This window comes from Zalophus californianus, chromosome 1 (assembly GCF_009762305.2).
Source record: "Zalophus californianus isolate mZalCal1 chromosome 1, mZalCal1.pri.v2, whole genome shotgun sequence".
NCBI lineage: Eukaryota > Metazoa > Chordata > Mammalia > Carnivora > Otariidae > Zalophus > Zalophus californianus.
Genome location: NC_045595.1, coordinates 146,581,992 through 146,597,377, shown reverse-complemented (window position 1 = coordinate 146,597,377; position 15,386 = coordinate 146,581,992). Strand labels below are relative to the sequence as shown.

At 36.6% G+C, this 15,386-nt stretch overlaps 1 protein-coding gene across 2 annotated transcripts in view; it reads left to right on the top strand.

Annotated features, from left to right (window-relative positions):
• Positions 1-15,386, top strand: part of IQCG (IQ motif containing G) — a 41,982-nt gene that overhangs the window by 439 nt on the left and 26,157 nt on the right. For both annotated transcript variants that reach the window (XM_027582035.2, XM_027582033.2), the window contains exons 2-5: positions 4,049-4,117; positions 5,415-5,682; positions 10,125-10,339; positions 12,584-12,712. In XM_027582035.2, the coding sequence (XP_027437836.2) occupies positions 4,110-4,117; positions 5,415-5,682; positions 10,125-10,339; positions 12,584-12,712 (620 nt within the window). In that variant the 5' untranslated portion in view covers positions 4,049-4,109. The remainder of the gene's footprint in view (positions 1-4,048; positions 4,118-5,414; positions 5,683-10,124; positions 10,340-12,583; positions 12,713-15,386) is intronic.

The window sequence follows — 15,386 nt, the reverse complement described above, 5'->3', positions numbered from 1 at the left end:
GATAGATTAGTGGATATAAGAGATTTATATTGCCTAATTATTGAACATTTATTTGGGTTTCTCTATGCTTCATTCATTTATCCAGCAATTTATTGATTAACTACTATGTACCAAGCTTTGTTCTTGGCTCGGAGGACACTGCAGTAAACGAAACCACAGAAGTCTCTGCCCTCATAGAGCTTACATCCTAGTAGGGGGAGCAAGACAATAAGCAAGTAAAATATATGGCACATTAGAAGGTAACGTGAGAAAAATTTTCTCTATCGAGAAAAAAAATTAAGCAGGGAGGCCACTGTAAAAAAGGGTTTTACTCTGAGATGAGAAACCATTTGAGGGTTCTGGCTGGAGGAGTGACTCCATCTGACTTCCATTTTAGCAGGGTCACTCTGTTGAGACTGAAGGGAAGAAAGAACACCAGCAGGAAGATGAATTAGGAGGCTATTGTAGTGAACCCGATAGATGATGGCATGTAGATAGGGGTGATAAGTACTGGAATTCTGAATATATTTTAAATGTAACCCTGACAGGATTTGCTGATGGATAAGGAATGGGAGAAAGGAGTAAAGGGTGACTCCAAAGTTTTATGAAATAGTATCTATAAATCATATTTGAAGTCCTTTCATAAATACATCAGGATAGAATGTTTGTACCTTATAACCCACTCCCTCTATCTATTTTCTGTGTCCCAGAAATACACTAAAAGTCCCACTATTAAATGTACTAGAAATCCAAATGTAAGTAGTCCTGGGAGGAATAACGCATTAAATGTGAGTTTTGTTTCTTTGTTCTTTAATTCACTATACAAATACTTCTTGACCGCAGTGCCTGAAACAGGCTATGATAGTGAGCGTCACTATCACGTTCCTGCTTTTATGACACTTAAGTTTAGTGGGGGAAAATGACAACATTACACATTGTGAGGAGAACTCTGCAGGAAAATAAGAGTGCAATGAGTGAACAGTGGAGTCCTGATCCAGCCTGATGAGTCAGGGAAAGCGTCACCTGCAGAAGTGTCATTTAGGGCATTTTTCAAACTGCAGGTGAAGGCCCAGTAGTAGATTGTGATTATAATACTTTATAGTATTATAGGCAAAATATGATAGAATCAAAGGTATCAATATCATATTAAGGATAAATTGTTATATGAAACTTGTTTCAGTTATTTGCATGTATGTATATTTATATATATGTATGCATGTGCACACTATGTATAAAAATCTCTGTATATAGGTCATTGCATCAGTCAGTGTTGCCTGGATGGAAACAATGATAGAGTTCAGAATTTCATAAAGGGTCTGCTTACAAAAGTGTAGGCAGAAGTGAAACTATAAGGGATGACATAGTCTCCAGGGACATGGGGCAGAAATAGTTACCCAAGACCCCAAGAGAGAGCAATGTGGAGAGGATTGCCTGACGGGTGCCATGGCCTTTAATAGAGAAACATAGCCAACCAATGGTGATCTGGCAGGGAGGGAGCTGAGAGGATAACAGTTGATCTCACTCTCCTACACTTACGGAATCTCCTGTGGATGCACTCCATAAGGGTCAATCTCTCAGGGTGTAAGAAATGGTGGAAATTGATTTAGAGCAAATGACAGATGCCTAGCCAAATGCCTTTGATTTAGGCTGGTACCTGATGGATCAGTGGGACTTTACAAGGTGAAGAGTGAGGGGAAGAATGTTTCAAATCAAAGGAATAGCGTGTGCAAAGACCCTGAGTTGGAAAGGGGCATGATTCCATAGAACTGAAAGAAGCCCATCGAGCCTGGAGCCATGAGAGCAAGAAAAGGGCAGTGCCAAGTGGATATCTGAAGAGGAACAGAGCAGGCCAGATCATGCAGTTTAGAATTAGAATCCAAGTTTAGAATTTTAGCTTTCGTCCTAAGGCAATGGGAAATCATAGAAGGGTTCTAGGGAAAGACATGATTAGATTTTCAGTTTTAAAAAATTGATTTTCAATTCTTCGTTTAAAAAATAAGACAAGATGAAATCAGAGAGGGAGACAAACCACAAGAGACTCTTCATCATAGGAAACAAACTGAGGGTTGCTGGAGGGAACGGGGTGGAAGGATGGAGTGGCTGGGTGATAGACATTAAGGAGGGCATGTGATGTAATGAGCACTAGGTATTATATGAGACTGCTGAATCACTGACCTCTACCTCAGAAACCAATAATATATTACATGTTAATTAATTGAGTTTAAATTTAAAAAATGGGGAAAAAAGAAAATACAGTTTGGGGCTGGATTGAAGAGAAATGAAAGCCATTAAAAATGTAATTTCAGTTTAAACATGCAAACTATTTAAACACAGACTAAAATGAAAGATTTGGAAATTTGATTACATATTTTTCCCTTTAAACTAATAGTTTTTTTTTTTTAAATACTGACTTTTAGAAGAGGATAGCAAGGTAATCACACATTTGGGGAATGACAGTTTTTCCAAGAATCATGAGAAGCCTAACATCCCATTATAAAGTTAGAGCTGGAATACTCTAGATTAAATAATGAGTTGTCTCTTTTAGATATTGATACACCAGCCATTTCCTTAAAAAAGTAAACAAATTATAACAAGAAAATTTTATTCTTCCACCTTCTGGACCATAAGAAACTTGCTTTCTGTGAAATGCTATTTGCTGGGCCTTCCTGTTGATTGTCATGGGTAACTCCTGCTCCCTTATTATAACTTATTTCCAGCTGCTTTACATCCTCACTTGTATTTCCATTTGCAAAATAAAAAATAATATATAATCATTCTTTCAAACGAAAAAAAGATCACTTCCAATTTGGGGGCTATTAGAGTTGTTCAAGCAAGAAACAACTGTCAGGTCCAGCATGGTACTGGGGGACATGGAAATAGAAGATAAAATCCACAGGACTTCGTGATGGTTTGGATTGGGAAATGCTGGTGTCAAGATGAAGGAGGAACGGGGGCGCCTGGGTGGCTTAATCAGTTGAGCCTCTGTCTTTCGGTTCAGGTCATGATCCCAGGGTCCTGGGATCCAGCCCTGAGTTGGGCTCCCTGCTCAATGGGGAGCCTGCTTCTCCCTCTGGCCCTCCCCCTGCTCCTTCTCTCTCTCAAATAAAGAAATAAAATCTTAAAAAAATAATAAAAAAGATGAAGGAGGAATGACTCCTAGATTTCTAGCATTGAGGAATGAGAAGCCAGAACAGCATGAACACACTGGATACTGGATTAGCATAGCCTTATCTTACCTGCATGAAGCACATTACCTATGCCCCAAACTTTAAAAAAAGGAAAAATAGAGAAACAACAACACATCAAAAGAACAAAATCTTCCTTACACCATGATACTTCCTCTTAAAACTGCCCTTGTACCAGAAAATTTGGCTAGTTTGGCGTATCTTTTTCAATTTACATAAAGATTCTGTTTTATATGTTTTCATTTTTACATATGATACTTCTGTTGTATGAGATATATTTGTATCCCCCTTCTTAGGATCACTTCATTGTGGACAAAATCATACTGGAAACTTACCATTTATTATTCATTTAGCATAGAGCAAAATTCTCCATAGGGTGTTTTCATTGTAAAGCTTGTTTAAACAGAAAGGATTTTGGCTTATCGTAACATCTTGATAGTAATAGTAAACTGATTTTCAGGAGAAATACAGCTTTTCTAAATACAATCTCAAGTGTTCTTCTAAGTCCAGGTGCAATAAATTTTGTTATCTGACAGATCAGTGAGATGGAATGATCAAATTAAATATTTTAGTAATCAGAATAACAAAAGTAAATCTATAGATATTGCCAGTTAAAAATCAGAATATAATAAAAATACGAAAACCATGTTGTACATTACCATAAGAAGAGACTCAAAGATTGCATTTATCAATAATTGCTTTTGTCATTAATTACATGATGTCAGGGGTTCTTCTATCTCTGGGACTGCTCTAATAAGCAAAAAGAAGGGATAAGCTGCAGCTCTTGTAATTCTTTAATTTTCTGTTATGAAAAGGGTATAGAAGTAATTTAATTATCATTCAACACTTCCTTAAACTAATCTCAATGTTTTCTTCCCATTTAGGTAACTGCATTTTTTGTGAGATTGTAAATGTACCTCGGAAGTTACAATTAATTTAAGAAGAATGGGAGAGTATGTTCAAAATTCCAATTTATTTTGTATACATATTTATTTATTTATTTACGCCTTATGTTAAATTTATTTATTTATCTATTGCTGTGAACAAATTACCCCAAAGCTTAGTAACTTAAAATATCAACTTTTATTATTTCACATAGTTTCTGTGGGTCAGGAATTTGGGAACAGCTTTGCTGGATGGTTCTGGCTTAGGGTCTGTCATAAGATTGAAGTTGGCCAGGGCTGCAAACATCTGAAAATTTGACTGGGGCTGGAAGATATACTTCCAACACAGCTCATTTACAGAGCTGGGGAGTTGATGCTGGCTGTTGGCAAGAGGCCTTAGTTCTACACCCTCACAAACTTCTCCAAAGAGCTGCTTACATGTCCTTATGGCAAGGCTGACTTCTTACAGAGGGAGAGATATGAGAGAGAGAGAGAGAGTAAGGGAAAAGCTGTGTTTTATCACCTAAACCAAAGGTTAGGTGATAAAAGACATAGTATCCTCCTGGTTATATAGGTTAATTGGTCCTTTTAATGTGGGGGAGACTACAAAAGGGTATGAATATAAGAAGGTAGGACTCATGTAGGCCCATTTTGGAGACTGGCTACTACATACTGTATTATTTTATTTTATTTTATTTTATTTTATTTTATTTTATTTTATTTTATTTTATTAATTTATTTGACAGAGAGAGAGACAGCGAGAGAGGGAACACAAGCAAGGGGAGGGAAGAGAGAGAAGCAGGCTTCCCGCTGAGCAGGGAGCCCGATGCGGGGCTTGATCCCAGGACCCTGGGATCATGACCTGAGCCGAAGGCAGATGCTTAACGACTGAGCCACCCAGGCGCCCCTGTTTTTGTTTTTAATGTATTTATTTTTTTTAAGTAAACTGTGCCGACGTGGGGTTTGAACTCACAACCCCAAGATCACATGCTCCACCGAATGAGCCAGCCAGGCACTCCTGCCACATTCTGTTTTTCATTAATCACGAGACACTTTTGATTAGCATTTAAAGATGTTGCTAGACAAAAAGTTAATTTGGGCTGAAATTCAAATTGGTTAACCCATAGAATGGGTTACATAGAGTTATTAAACAGTAAGTGGCTTGCCTTTGGTTGTTCAGGATATCACAGGGAGATATTTAGCAGAACCATGTGTAAACTCCTACTTTTATTCTTTATCTTGGTTATATGACAATATGGACTTCACAGGGGCCAATCTATATGCTGCCTGTGCTTTTGAGTTGAAGCAGTTTTTAAACATTTGGTGGCTGACTTATTTTTTTCTCTTTATTTATTTATTTTTTTAGAAGCCAACCAGAAGCCTCAAATCTTCCGTCAAAAGTCTGGCATTCTGAGGTGACAGTGTCAGTGATAGGCGAGCCACCCAGTGCTGTAGAAGAAGAAAAAGAAACGACTGAAGAAACAGACAGGGAAGTCATCCCGGAAATCATAGAGCCACTCTCCATTCTAGATGTGCTGAGGATCTCCACAGTTCTGGAAGATACCACGGACCAGCTCTCTATTCTAAACTATATCATGCCAGTTCAATATGGAAGAAGACAAAGTGTCAGCATGGTATATACACTCACCATTATGTAATTTTTGCTTTCTTTCCTTTTTATCCTTCTATCCTTTTTATTTCCTACTCTATCCCTTAGAGTACTTATGCTATCAAATTTCACATGGGAAATAGCACCTTTATCTCAGACAAAGAGGGCTATAATAATTACTTGACATATGTACTCCGAATTGATGGAGGGAAATAACTATAGCTCAAGATAGATTGCCAGTCGGAATATCCTTTTCTTCCAGTATGTTGGCAATATTCAAAAAGGCCTCTAGTAAATCAGTATATGTACTGAGAGTAGCCAATTTACTGAATTGCTCCACCTGTCTTACATTTCTCAGCTGCTGAAAGCTAACTGAACCCTCTGGGGAAGAAATTCAGTTGGACCTTCTCAATGTTTCTTTATTCTAAAAAGACTTTGTTATATTGTTGAATATGTTGTCAACCTGCTTTTGTGAATATCCAGCCAGGTCATTACATCAGCCATTACATTTTCAGTGATGTTATGGACTCCTCCTCAAAATGCTATTTGAGTTATCAAAAAAAACTCAACTTGGTAGTGAGCAAAATCTTTATAAATTCTTAGGGTCTTTTTTTTTTTTAAAGATTTATTTATTTATTTGAGAGAGAGAGAATGAGAGCGGTAGAGAGCACGAGAGGGAAGAGGGTCAGAGGGAAAGGCAGACTCCCTGCCGAGCAGGGAGCCCGATGTGGGACTCGATCCCGGGACTCCAGGATCATGACCTGAGCCGAAGGCAGTCGCTTAACCAACTGAGCCACCCAGGCGCCCAAATTCTTAGGGTCTTTTAAAATTTTTTTTAAGATTTATGTATTTATTTGAGAGAGAGAGCATGTGAGCCCGTGGGAGGGGCAGAGGTCCCTCAACTGACTGAACCACCCAGGCACCCCAAGCTCTTGTTTTTTTTTTTTTAAAGATTTTATTTATTTATTTGAGAGAGAGAGAATGAGAAAGAGAGCACGAGAGGGAAGAGGGTCAAAGGGAGAAGCAGACTCCCCGCTAAGCAGGGAGCCTGATGTGGGACTCGATCCCCGGACTCCAGGATCATGACCTGAGCCGAAGGCAGTCGCTTAACCAACTGAGCCACCCAGGCGCCCCCCCCAAGCTCTTGTAATAATAACTTAGGTTATAGATATAAAATGAAAAGAAACTTATTTATTTATTTATTTTTAGAGAGAGCATGAGAGCAAGCAGGGGTAGGGGGTGAGAGGCAGGAGAGGGAGAGGGAGAATCCCAAGCAGGCTCATTCCCAGCATAGAGCTGGACGTGGGGCTTGATCTCACAACCCTGAGATCATGACCGAGCCGAAATCAAGAATCAGATGCTTAATTGGCTGAGCCACCCAGCGCTCCAGGAAAGAACTTATAAGTACAAATACACATTTATTACGTTCAGCAAAATTACATTATATAGTTTGTACAGCATACATTATTTCTGATTCTCTAACAAATGAAAATTGCTGTATAAACAACAGTAAATTACTTTCCACATCTAACAGAAAAGTTCATATTTATTGTAACTAGATAATTAAATTTCCCTTTCATTGCACCGTACCATTTTTAAATTATTGTTATTATTATTATTGTTATATATATAGTCTGGGTTTGTAAAACTTTTATTAAGGTTTAAAAGTTAAAATTTTAATAGAACACTGGATTTGGAGTCAGGAGATCTTTGCAGTTTAGTTGTGTACTATGAGCAGTTCATTTCACTTTCTTGGTCTTCATGTTCTTATTTGTAAAATGTGATGGGGCTTTCTGTGGGGTTTTTTTTAAGATTTTTAAGTAACCTCCACACCCAATGTGGGACTCGAACTCAGAACCCCAAGATCAAAAGTTGCATGCTCCACTGACTGAGCAAACCAGGGGCTCCTAAAGTGTAATGGAGTTTTAGCTAAATGATCCATATCATCCCTTCCAGTGCTAACATTCTATGAGTTTTGGGGTAGTTTTAAAACGACATTAATGGGTATATCAAGAATTTTGTAACAAATTAATTTTTTTATCAATTTATGAATGGTAAAGAGATTAGAAATCCAAAAACTAAGCCTTTCAATGCACTTAAAATAAGAGTCTAATTCATACATTAATCTAGTTAACAAATAGTAAAGAAGAGTCTAGTGTTTTCTTCCTATTTATTGTCTCCCGCAGTAGGAATGAAAAATAAAAAGATACTTAACAAGATAAAGTCTTATGATACTTATCAGTGATACTTACTGTGTCAGGCTAAAAAAGGGTAATTTGCCTTCGTAAAAGCTCAAGAGAAGATGGAAAACCCAAATTTATAAACAATTCAGCAGTGGTCACCACTTCAGTAAATTAAAGAACAAAACTTTTGCACTATTTTATTCTGGTTTATGATAGTGATCTTCACCCACAAAATTTTCCGACTTAACAGAGGCCCTGCTTATGATTTCATAGTAGTGTATATAATAAAGGCTTACACTCTTATCTTTTTTTTTTTACCCCCCGTCCACTCTTATCTTGATTAATAGAAGCTTAACAGCCCTTTCCTCAATATGAGTTAGTTCCACAACCTTATAAAATTGTGAGTCTTTTAAAATAATTGTTTGTTTTTTTACTTCATAATACTAGTTGTTCTAACTTACAAATTTTACAATGCCATTGCTCTATAAGGGCATAGGATATATATTTTAAATCCTTAGTATGTATGTGGATGTTTTCTTTCTCCAAAAGCTTCATTCATATTATTTAGCCTTAGAACAACCTTGGGATGAAAGGCTAGTTAGCATTATCCCTCCTTTATAGCTATTTTTATAGCTAAGGACATCTCCAAATAGATTTTCAATGGTAAAATCATGGAATAGAATGATTAAAAAAAAAAAAATACTAATGTACCAGATTCTACCAGAAGTGGGAGTAATTGGACCAAAATTTGGGAAGAGCTTCCCTGCAGGGATACTGTTTCTCTTACCTTTTCCCTTAGGGTCTAATACCCTACCTCGTACATAGTGTATGCTATATAAAAATATTTTTTAGTGAGTGTACTAAAACATTTAGCTAGTTCCTTTAAGTTCTCTCTTTAAAAAATTCATATTTATTTGTAGTAATCAGTAAATCAGGCTGCTTGACACAGTTGCCTCCTTTTCCAGATGCCCAAGCATAAAGGTAGAGGAAAAATAGGGAAATAGAAAGAGCTTCCTAGGCCTTACACTTTCCCCTTTCCTACCGTGGCAAAATCTAAAATAATAACCATCCTTAAGGTTTTCCTTACGTCCAGGTAAGTTTCAGTTTAACTGTTGAAATGCTACTTTTCTGTTCTCTTTGTAGCCAGTCAAATTGATTTTAATTTAAAGAAATATTTTAAAATTTAATTCTTAATTAAGGCAGCATTTTGTTTTGTTCTTGCCTACAGATGTTTTTCCTCAGATCTGAATCTTTGCTTATTGTTGATGTCAAGAAAAATGCAGTTGAGTCTGCGTTTATTAACTGTTCATGGATCGTTTTTTAACATTTCTGGGCTAGTTGAAGTTTAGCTAAGGAAGACCTAGGCTTTATGTATCAATATGCAGATAAATACTGTGCATAGGATCTGCACAAGAATTTAAGTAATCATAACAAGTACAGAACTTAAATAATTCTGTGTGCTGTTCTAAATACATTATGTGTATTAATTTATTTAATCCTCATAGTAACTGTGAGGGCAGGTACTATTATCCCTGTTTTACCAATGGGAAAATGGAGGCATAGAGATATTAAGCAGTTGTCTAAGTCAGTATGGTTTAGTAAGAAATAAAGCCAGGATTCAAACAAGGAAGTTTGGTTTCAGAGTCCATAGGTATAATCACTGTTATATGGCCTCTCAATAGCTAAAGCTTTTAGCAACAGATTAAATAGGAATCATCGATTAAAAGACATATGCTGTTCCTTAGGTTGATGCCTACCCCTCAGTGTTCAAGTTTCGGTCTGAAAAATGAATTATTTTGGCTTTTTCCCACATGACCTTCGAAATCTATACCACACCACTAATTTTACCAACTTGCTAGGATATTCCTTTCATTCTTTATATTTCATTTCTTTATATTTCATATTCATGTGTTCAATGAACATTTGAGTTTTCTATACCCTAGGCATGTTCTAAGCAATGAGACTATAAAGATGGCTGCATTTCTTATGCAGTCTTGTTCCAAAAAGAATTTGAGGTGAACCAAATCTCTAAGACACTGCCCCTTCTCTCATAGAATTTACAATCTTGGAGACATTTATAAAAGTAATTACTACATGGTAAATATCTGCTAATAGAGATATTTCATAAGGAACTTTACCTTTGATCTTAGTCTTGAAGTTTACCAGGTGGTAAGTTGAGGAAAGACAGGCAAAAGGAATGTTGTCTAAAGGCAGGAAGGCACAAAATAGCAGGATGTGATTTGGGTGGCTGAAAAAAAGGGTAATTTTCATTTCTTATTTTTAGAAGAAAAACAAGAGCTTAGAAAAACCTTCAGAGGCCTCGAGAACCTCAAAAATATCCAGTCCATTCTTACCTAAAGAAGAAACCAAGTTGCCAGGAATCCAAAAAGGAAGCCAATTTACCAATGAGTTTAACAAAATGCAAGATCTTGTCTTCAAAAAACCTACAAGACAGACCATAATGTCCACGGAGATAATGAAGAAAATTCAGACTGATAGGTAAAGAAGGAGAGCATATTTGGAAATGTAATAGTAAAATGGGGGCAAGGGTGGCTGACTGCTGTCTTCTCTTAGGGATTGGTCATTAGATGCAAAGGTACTGCTGATAATAGGATTAGCTGAAGACTGCTTAGAGGGAGTGTAGTACAATTTGAAAGTATGGTGGCTCTGTGATCATGGGCAAGTTGTTGAGCCTTTGTGTCCAGTTTTTAAAAGTGAAAATAATTATAGCAACTTTGCAATATCAGTGTGAGGATTAGAAATAAGGCTGCAGCCAAATGCCTGGCACAAATTGGTAGCTGTTGTGATGCTTTATCTATGAGTAAGAGACAGACACCATCCAAGTAGCCAACTTTTAAGCTGAGTTTTAATCCTGAGAATTTTGAAAGGCAGTCTCGGTTTCCATTGTCTCATTATTCAGTTTTTTGTTAGGCTTGCTGACAAGGAAGCCTGTTAAGTTTAAAAGAGAATGTAATATTATGGTAAGAATTGTTGGTAAATGAATGTTTATAGCAATTACCCAGGGCCACTAGCCATATCCAGCCCATAGTCTGTTTTTGAAAATAAATTTTATTAGAATACAGCATTGCCCATTTGTTTACATATTGTTTCTTGCTGCTTTCATGAGTAGCAAAGCTGAGTAGTTGCAACAGAGAATTTATGGCCTGCAAAGCCAAAAATATTTACCATTTCTCTCTTTATAGAAAAAGTTTGCCAACCCCTGCATCAGAGGGATAATGTTTCTTGTGAAATCAATCTGGCTCAGATTTGCATACATGACAGAAAGGTGTCCTGCTTATAAACAGCAATCTAGTTAATGTCCTTTTCATTCTCTGTGGGATGGCTCGTATCTTTTCAATTGTTTTTTTTTACTTCGATGTACTTTTTTCTTAATATAGTTCTTGAATCCTTCTGTTTGAACTATTGTCAAAAATTATTATGAAAACATTAAATAGCAGCATTTAAAATCTGTACCTATAAGAATATTATAAAAAGTAATGGATGGGGACCTGGGTGGCTCAGTCGGTTAAGCATCTGCCTTTGGCTCAGGTCATGATCCCAGGGTCCTGGGAATGGGCCCTCAGTTGGGCTCCCTGCTCAGCCGGGAGCCTGCTTCTCCCTCTCCCTCTGCCATTTCCCCTGCTTGTGCTCTCTTGCTCTCTCTCTCAAATAAATAAATAAAAATCTTTAAAAAATAAAATGAAAAGCAACAGACTACAAGTCAGGAAACCCGGATTATATAGTTCTACCTTTTTCTCAAATTAGTTATGTGACCTTGGGCAAGTCATTTAACCTTCCTGAGCCTGGGTTTACTCGTCTCTAAAATGTGAGTGTTTTATTAGCTCCTTTATTTTTTTTAAGATTTTATTTATTTATGAGAGAGGTAGGTAGAGGGGAGGGGCAGAGGGAGAAGCAGACTCCCCGCTGAGCAGGGAGCCCGACGCAGGGCTTGATCCCACGACCCTGAGATCATGATCTGAGCCACAGGCAGATACTTAACCGACTAAGCCACCCAGGTTCCCCTATTAGCTCTTTAAAAAAATTTTTGGATGATTTAACTTTTGCAAAATTATGAAATATTTTTAAAATGCAGACAAATACAAAGAATGAAATAATGAGTACTTAAGTGTGTAACCACCATATCTTAACATTTTACCATGATTACTTTAGAGGTGTTTTGTTTTTTTTTTAATAAAATACTTAAGGTACAATTGGAGCCTCTGATGCTAGCCCCTCACTGTTCCCCCAAAGACAGACTCTCTTCTGAATTTGGTGTTTATTATTCTCTTACATTCTCTTGTGATACTTTTATTAGTTATATACGTGTTTTATTTAAACAATACAATTTTATATGTTTTAAAATATTATATATGTAATATCCTACCGCACATTCAATGTTTGTTAGTCCTTGGTATATAAACTTTGTCAGGTTAAGGAAGTTCTCTTTTATTTCTAGTTTGCTAAGAGTTTTTGTTGTTCATTTTCAAATGAGTGGATATTGAATTTTGCCAAATGTCTTTTCTGCATCAGTTGTGATGGCCATATGGTTTTTCTCCTTTCCTTTTGTTTATGTGTTGAATACTATTAATAGACTTTCTAATGCTAAACTATTCTTGCATTCCAGGAGTAATTCCATTTTAGTTATGATTTTCATCCTGGGTCTTAACCTGTGTGACTTCTGTAGCCCTTGTAAATGTAAGAAAATATACCTTATTAACTCATCCTTTTTGTGTCTCCTTACAGGCAATTTTTCAGTGATATAATTACAGATACCATGCAGGAGTTGGAAGAGTCAGGCACTTTCACCAGTCTCCTGAAAGCCCTGGGCAAAGAGAGGGAAAACAAAATGCATTTTTATGATATCATTGCCAGGTCCGAGTAATATTAGGTTTATTTGCTGTGTTGTATATTTTTTAAAGATTTTTATTTATTTATTTGAGAGGGAGAGTGAGCAAGAGGTTGAGAGAGAGTGAGAGAGCAAGTGAGCAAGAGAAAGAGCACGCACAAGTGGGGGATGGGGCAGAGGGAGAAGCAGACTCCTCGTTGAGCAGGGAGCCCAGCATGGGGTTCACTCCCTGGACTCCGGGATCATGACCTGAGCTGAAGGCAGACCCAGGCGCCCATGCTGTATTGTATTTTAAAAGTGTCATAAAACTTTTACCAGAAGTTCTTGATTTCTAAAGCAGATCAAATTTGTGCTTTCCAGGGAACATAAATAGAACTCAGAAATGTAGGTGCTATCTTAGCTCTACTGGGACAATAATTCAGATTTCTGGGCTTCAGTTATGTGTATCTACAGTATGTCAAGAATATTCTTCCTATTGTACAGTAATCTTTCTTTTTTTTAATGTTAATTCCAGTTAGTTAACGTACAGTGTAATATTAGTCTCAGGTATACAATACAGTGATTCAGCACTTCTATACGGTACCCGGCGCTCCTCATGACAGTTGCACTCCTTAATCCCCATCATCTATTTAACCATACCCACCCCCCGCCGCCCCGGTAACCATCAGTTTGTTCTCTATAGTTGAGTCTGTGTCTTGGTTTGTCTCTTTTTTTTTCTTTGCTTGCTTGTTTTATTAAATTCCACATATGAATGAAATCATATGGTATTTGTCTTTTTCTGACTGACTTTGCTTAGCATTATACTCTCTGGCTCCATCCATGTTGTTACAAATGGCAAGATTTCGTTCTTTTTTATGGCCGAATAATAGTCCATTGTATATATTCCACATTTCGATATCCATTCTTCAATTGATGGACACTTGGGCTGCTTCCGTATCTTGGCTATTGTAAATAATGCTGCTATAAACATAGAGGTGCATATATTCCTCTGAATTAGTATTTTTATGTCCTTTGGGTAAAACCTAGTAGCACAATTACTGGATTATAGGGTAGTTCTATTTTTAACTTTTTGAGGAAACCCAATACTGTGTTCTACAGTGGCTGCATCAGTTTGCATTCCCATCAAGAGTACGAATGGTTCCTTTTTTTCTCCACATCCTCAACCAACATCTGTTGTTTCTTGTGTTGTTGATTTTAGCCATTCTGACAGGTGTGAAGTGATACCTCATTGTAGTTTTGATTTGTATTTCACTGATGGTAAGTTTTGATGAACACAGATGGCCTTTTTGTTGGCCATCTGTATGCCTTTGGAAAAATGCCTGTTCATGTCTTCTGCCCATTTTTTAACTGGATTATTTTTTTGGTGTTGAGTTTTAGAAGTTCTTTATTTTGGCTACTAACCTTTTATCAGATATGTCATTTGCAAATATCTTCTCCCATTCTATTGATTGCCTTTTAGTTTTCTTGATTGTTTCCATCACTCTGAAGGTTTTCTTTTTGTTGTTTTTTTTTTTTTTTAATGCAGTCCCAATAGTTTACTTTTGGTTTTGTTTCCCTTGCCTCAGGAGACCTACCTAGAAAAAGTTGCCACAGCCAATGTCAGAGAAGTTACTGCCTGTGCTTTCTTCTAGGATTTTTATGGTTTCAGGTCTTACATTTAAGTCTTTAATCCATTTTGAATTTATTTTTGTAGATGGTATAAGAAAGTAGTCCAGTTTCTTCCTTTTGCATGTTGCTGTCCAGTTTTCCCAACATTTGTTAAAGAAAACTGTCTTTTTCCCATTGGATATTCTTTCATGCTTTGTTGAAGATTGATTGACCATATAATTGTGGGTTTATTTCTGAATTTTCTCTTCTGTTCCATTGATCTATGTGTCTGTTTTTGTGCCAGTACCATCCTATTTTGATTACTACAGCTTTGTAATATAACTTGAAGTCCAGAATTGTGATGATTCCAGCTTTGCTGTTCTTTTTCAAGATTTCTCTATTTGGGGTCTTTTGTGATTCCATACAAATTTTAGGATTGTTTGTTCTAGTTCTGTGAAAAATGCTGTTGGTATTTTGATAGGGATTTCATTAAGTATGTAGATTGCTTTGGGTAGTATAGACATTTTCACAAGATTTTTTCTTCCAATCTATGAGCATGGAATGTCTTTCCATTTCTTGGTATTGTCTTCAATTTCTTTCATCAGTTTTTTGTAGTTTTCAGAATACAGGACTTTCATCTCTTTTCTTAGGTTTATTCCTAGGTATCTTATTATTTTTGGTGCAGTTGTAAATGGGATTGTTTTCTTAATGTCTGTTTCTGTTACTTCATTATTGGTGTATAGAAATGCAACAGATTTCTGTACATGGATTTTGTATTCTGTGACTTCACTAAGTTCGTTTAGCAGGTATAGCAGTTTTTTGGTGGAATCTTTTGGGTTTGAGATATATATATCTTATTATATATAAATAATATATATAGTATCATGTCATCTGCAAATAGTCAAATAGTGAAAGTTTTACTTCTTCCTTACCGATTTGGATACCTTTACGGTAATCTTTCTTAAAACTGAATTCACTGAATATCCCTGAACAATAGCAGGTGATAATAAAAAGCATGCCAAGGAAAGTTTTCTTTTCCAGAGCCTTTCAACTAATTCCAAAGATTTTCATACTCTAAGAAATTGAACACAATCAAATGATTTGGGGACCACA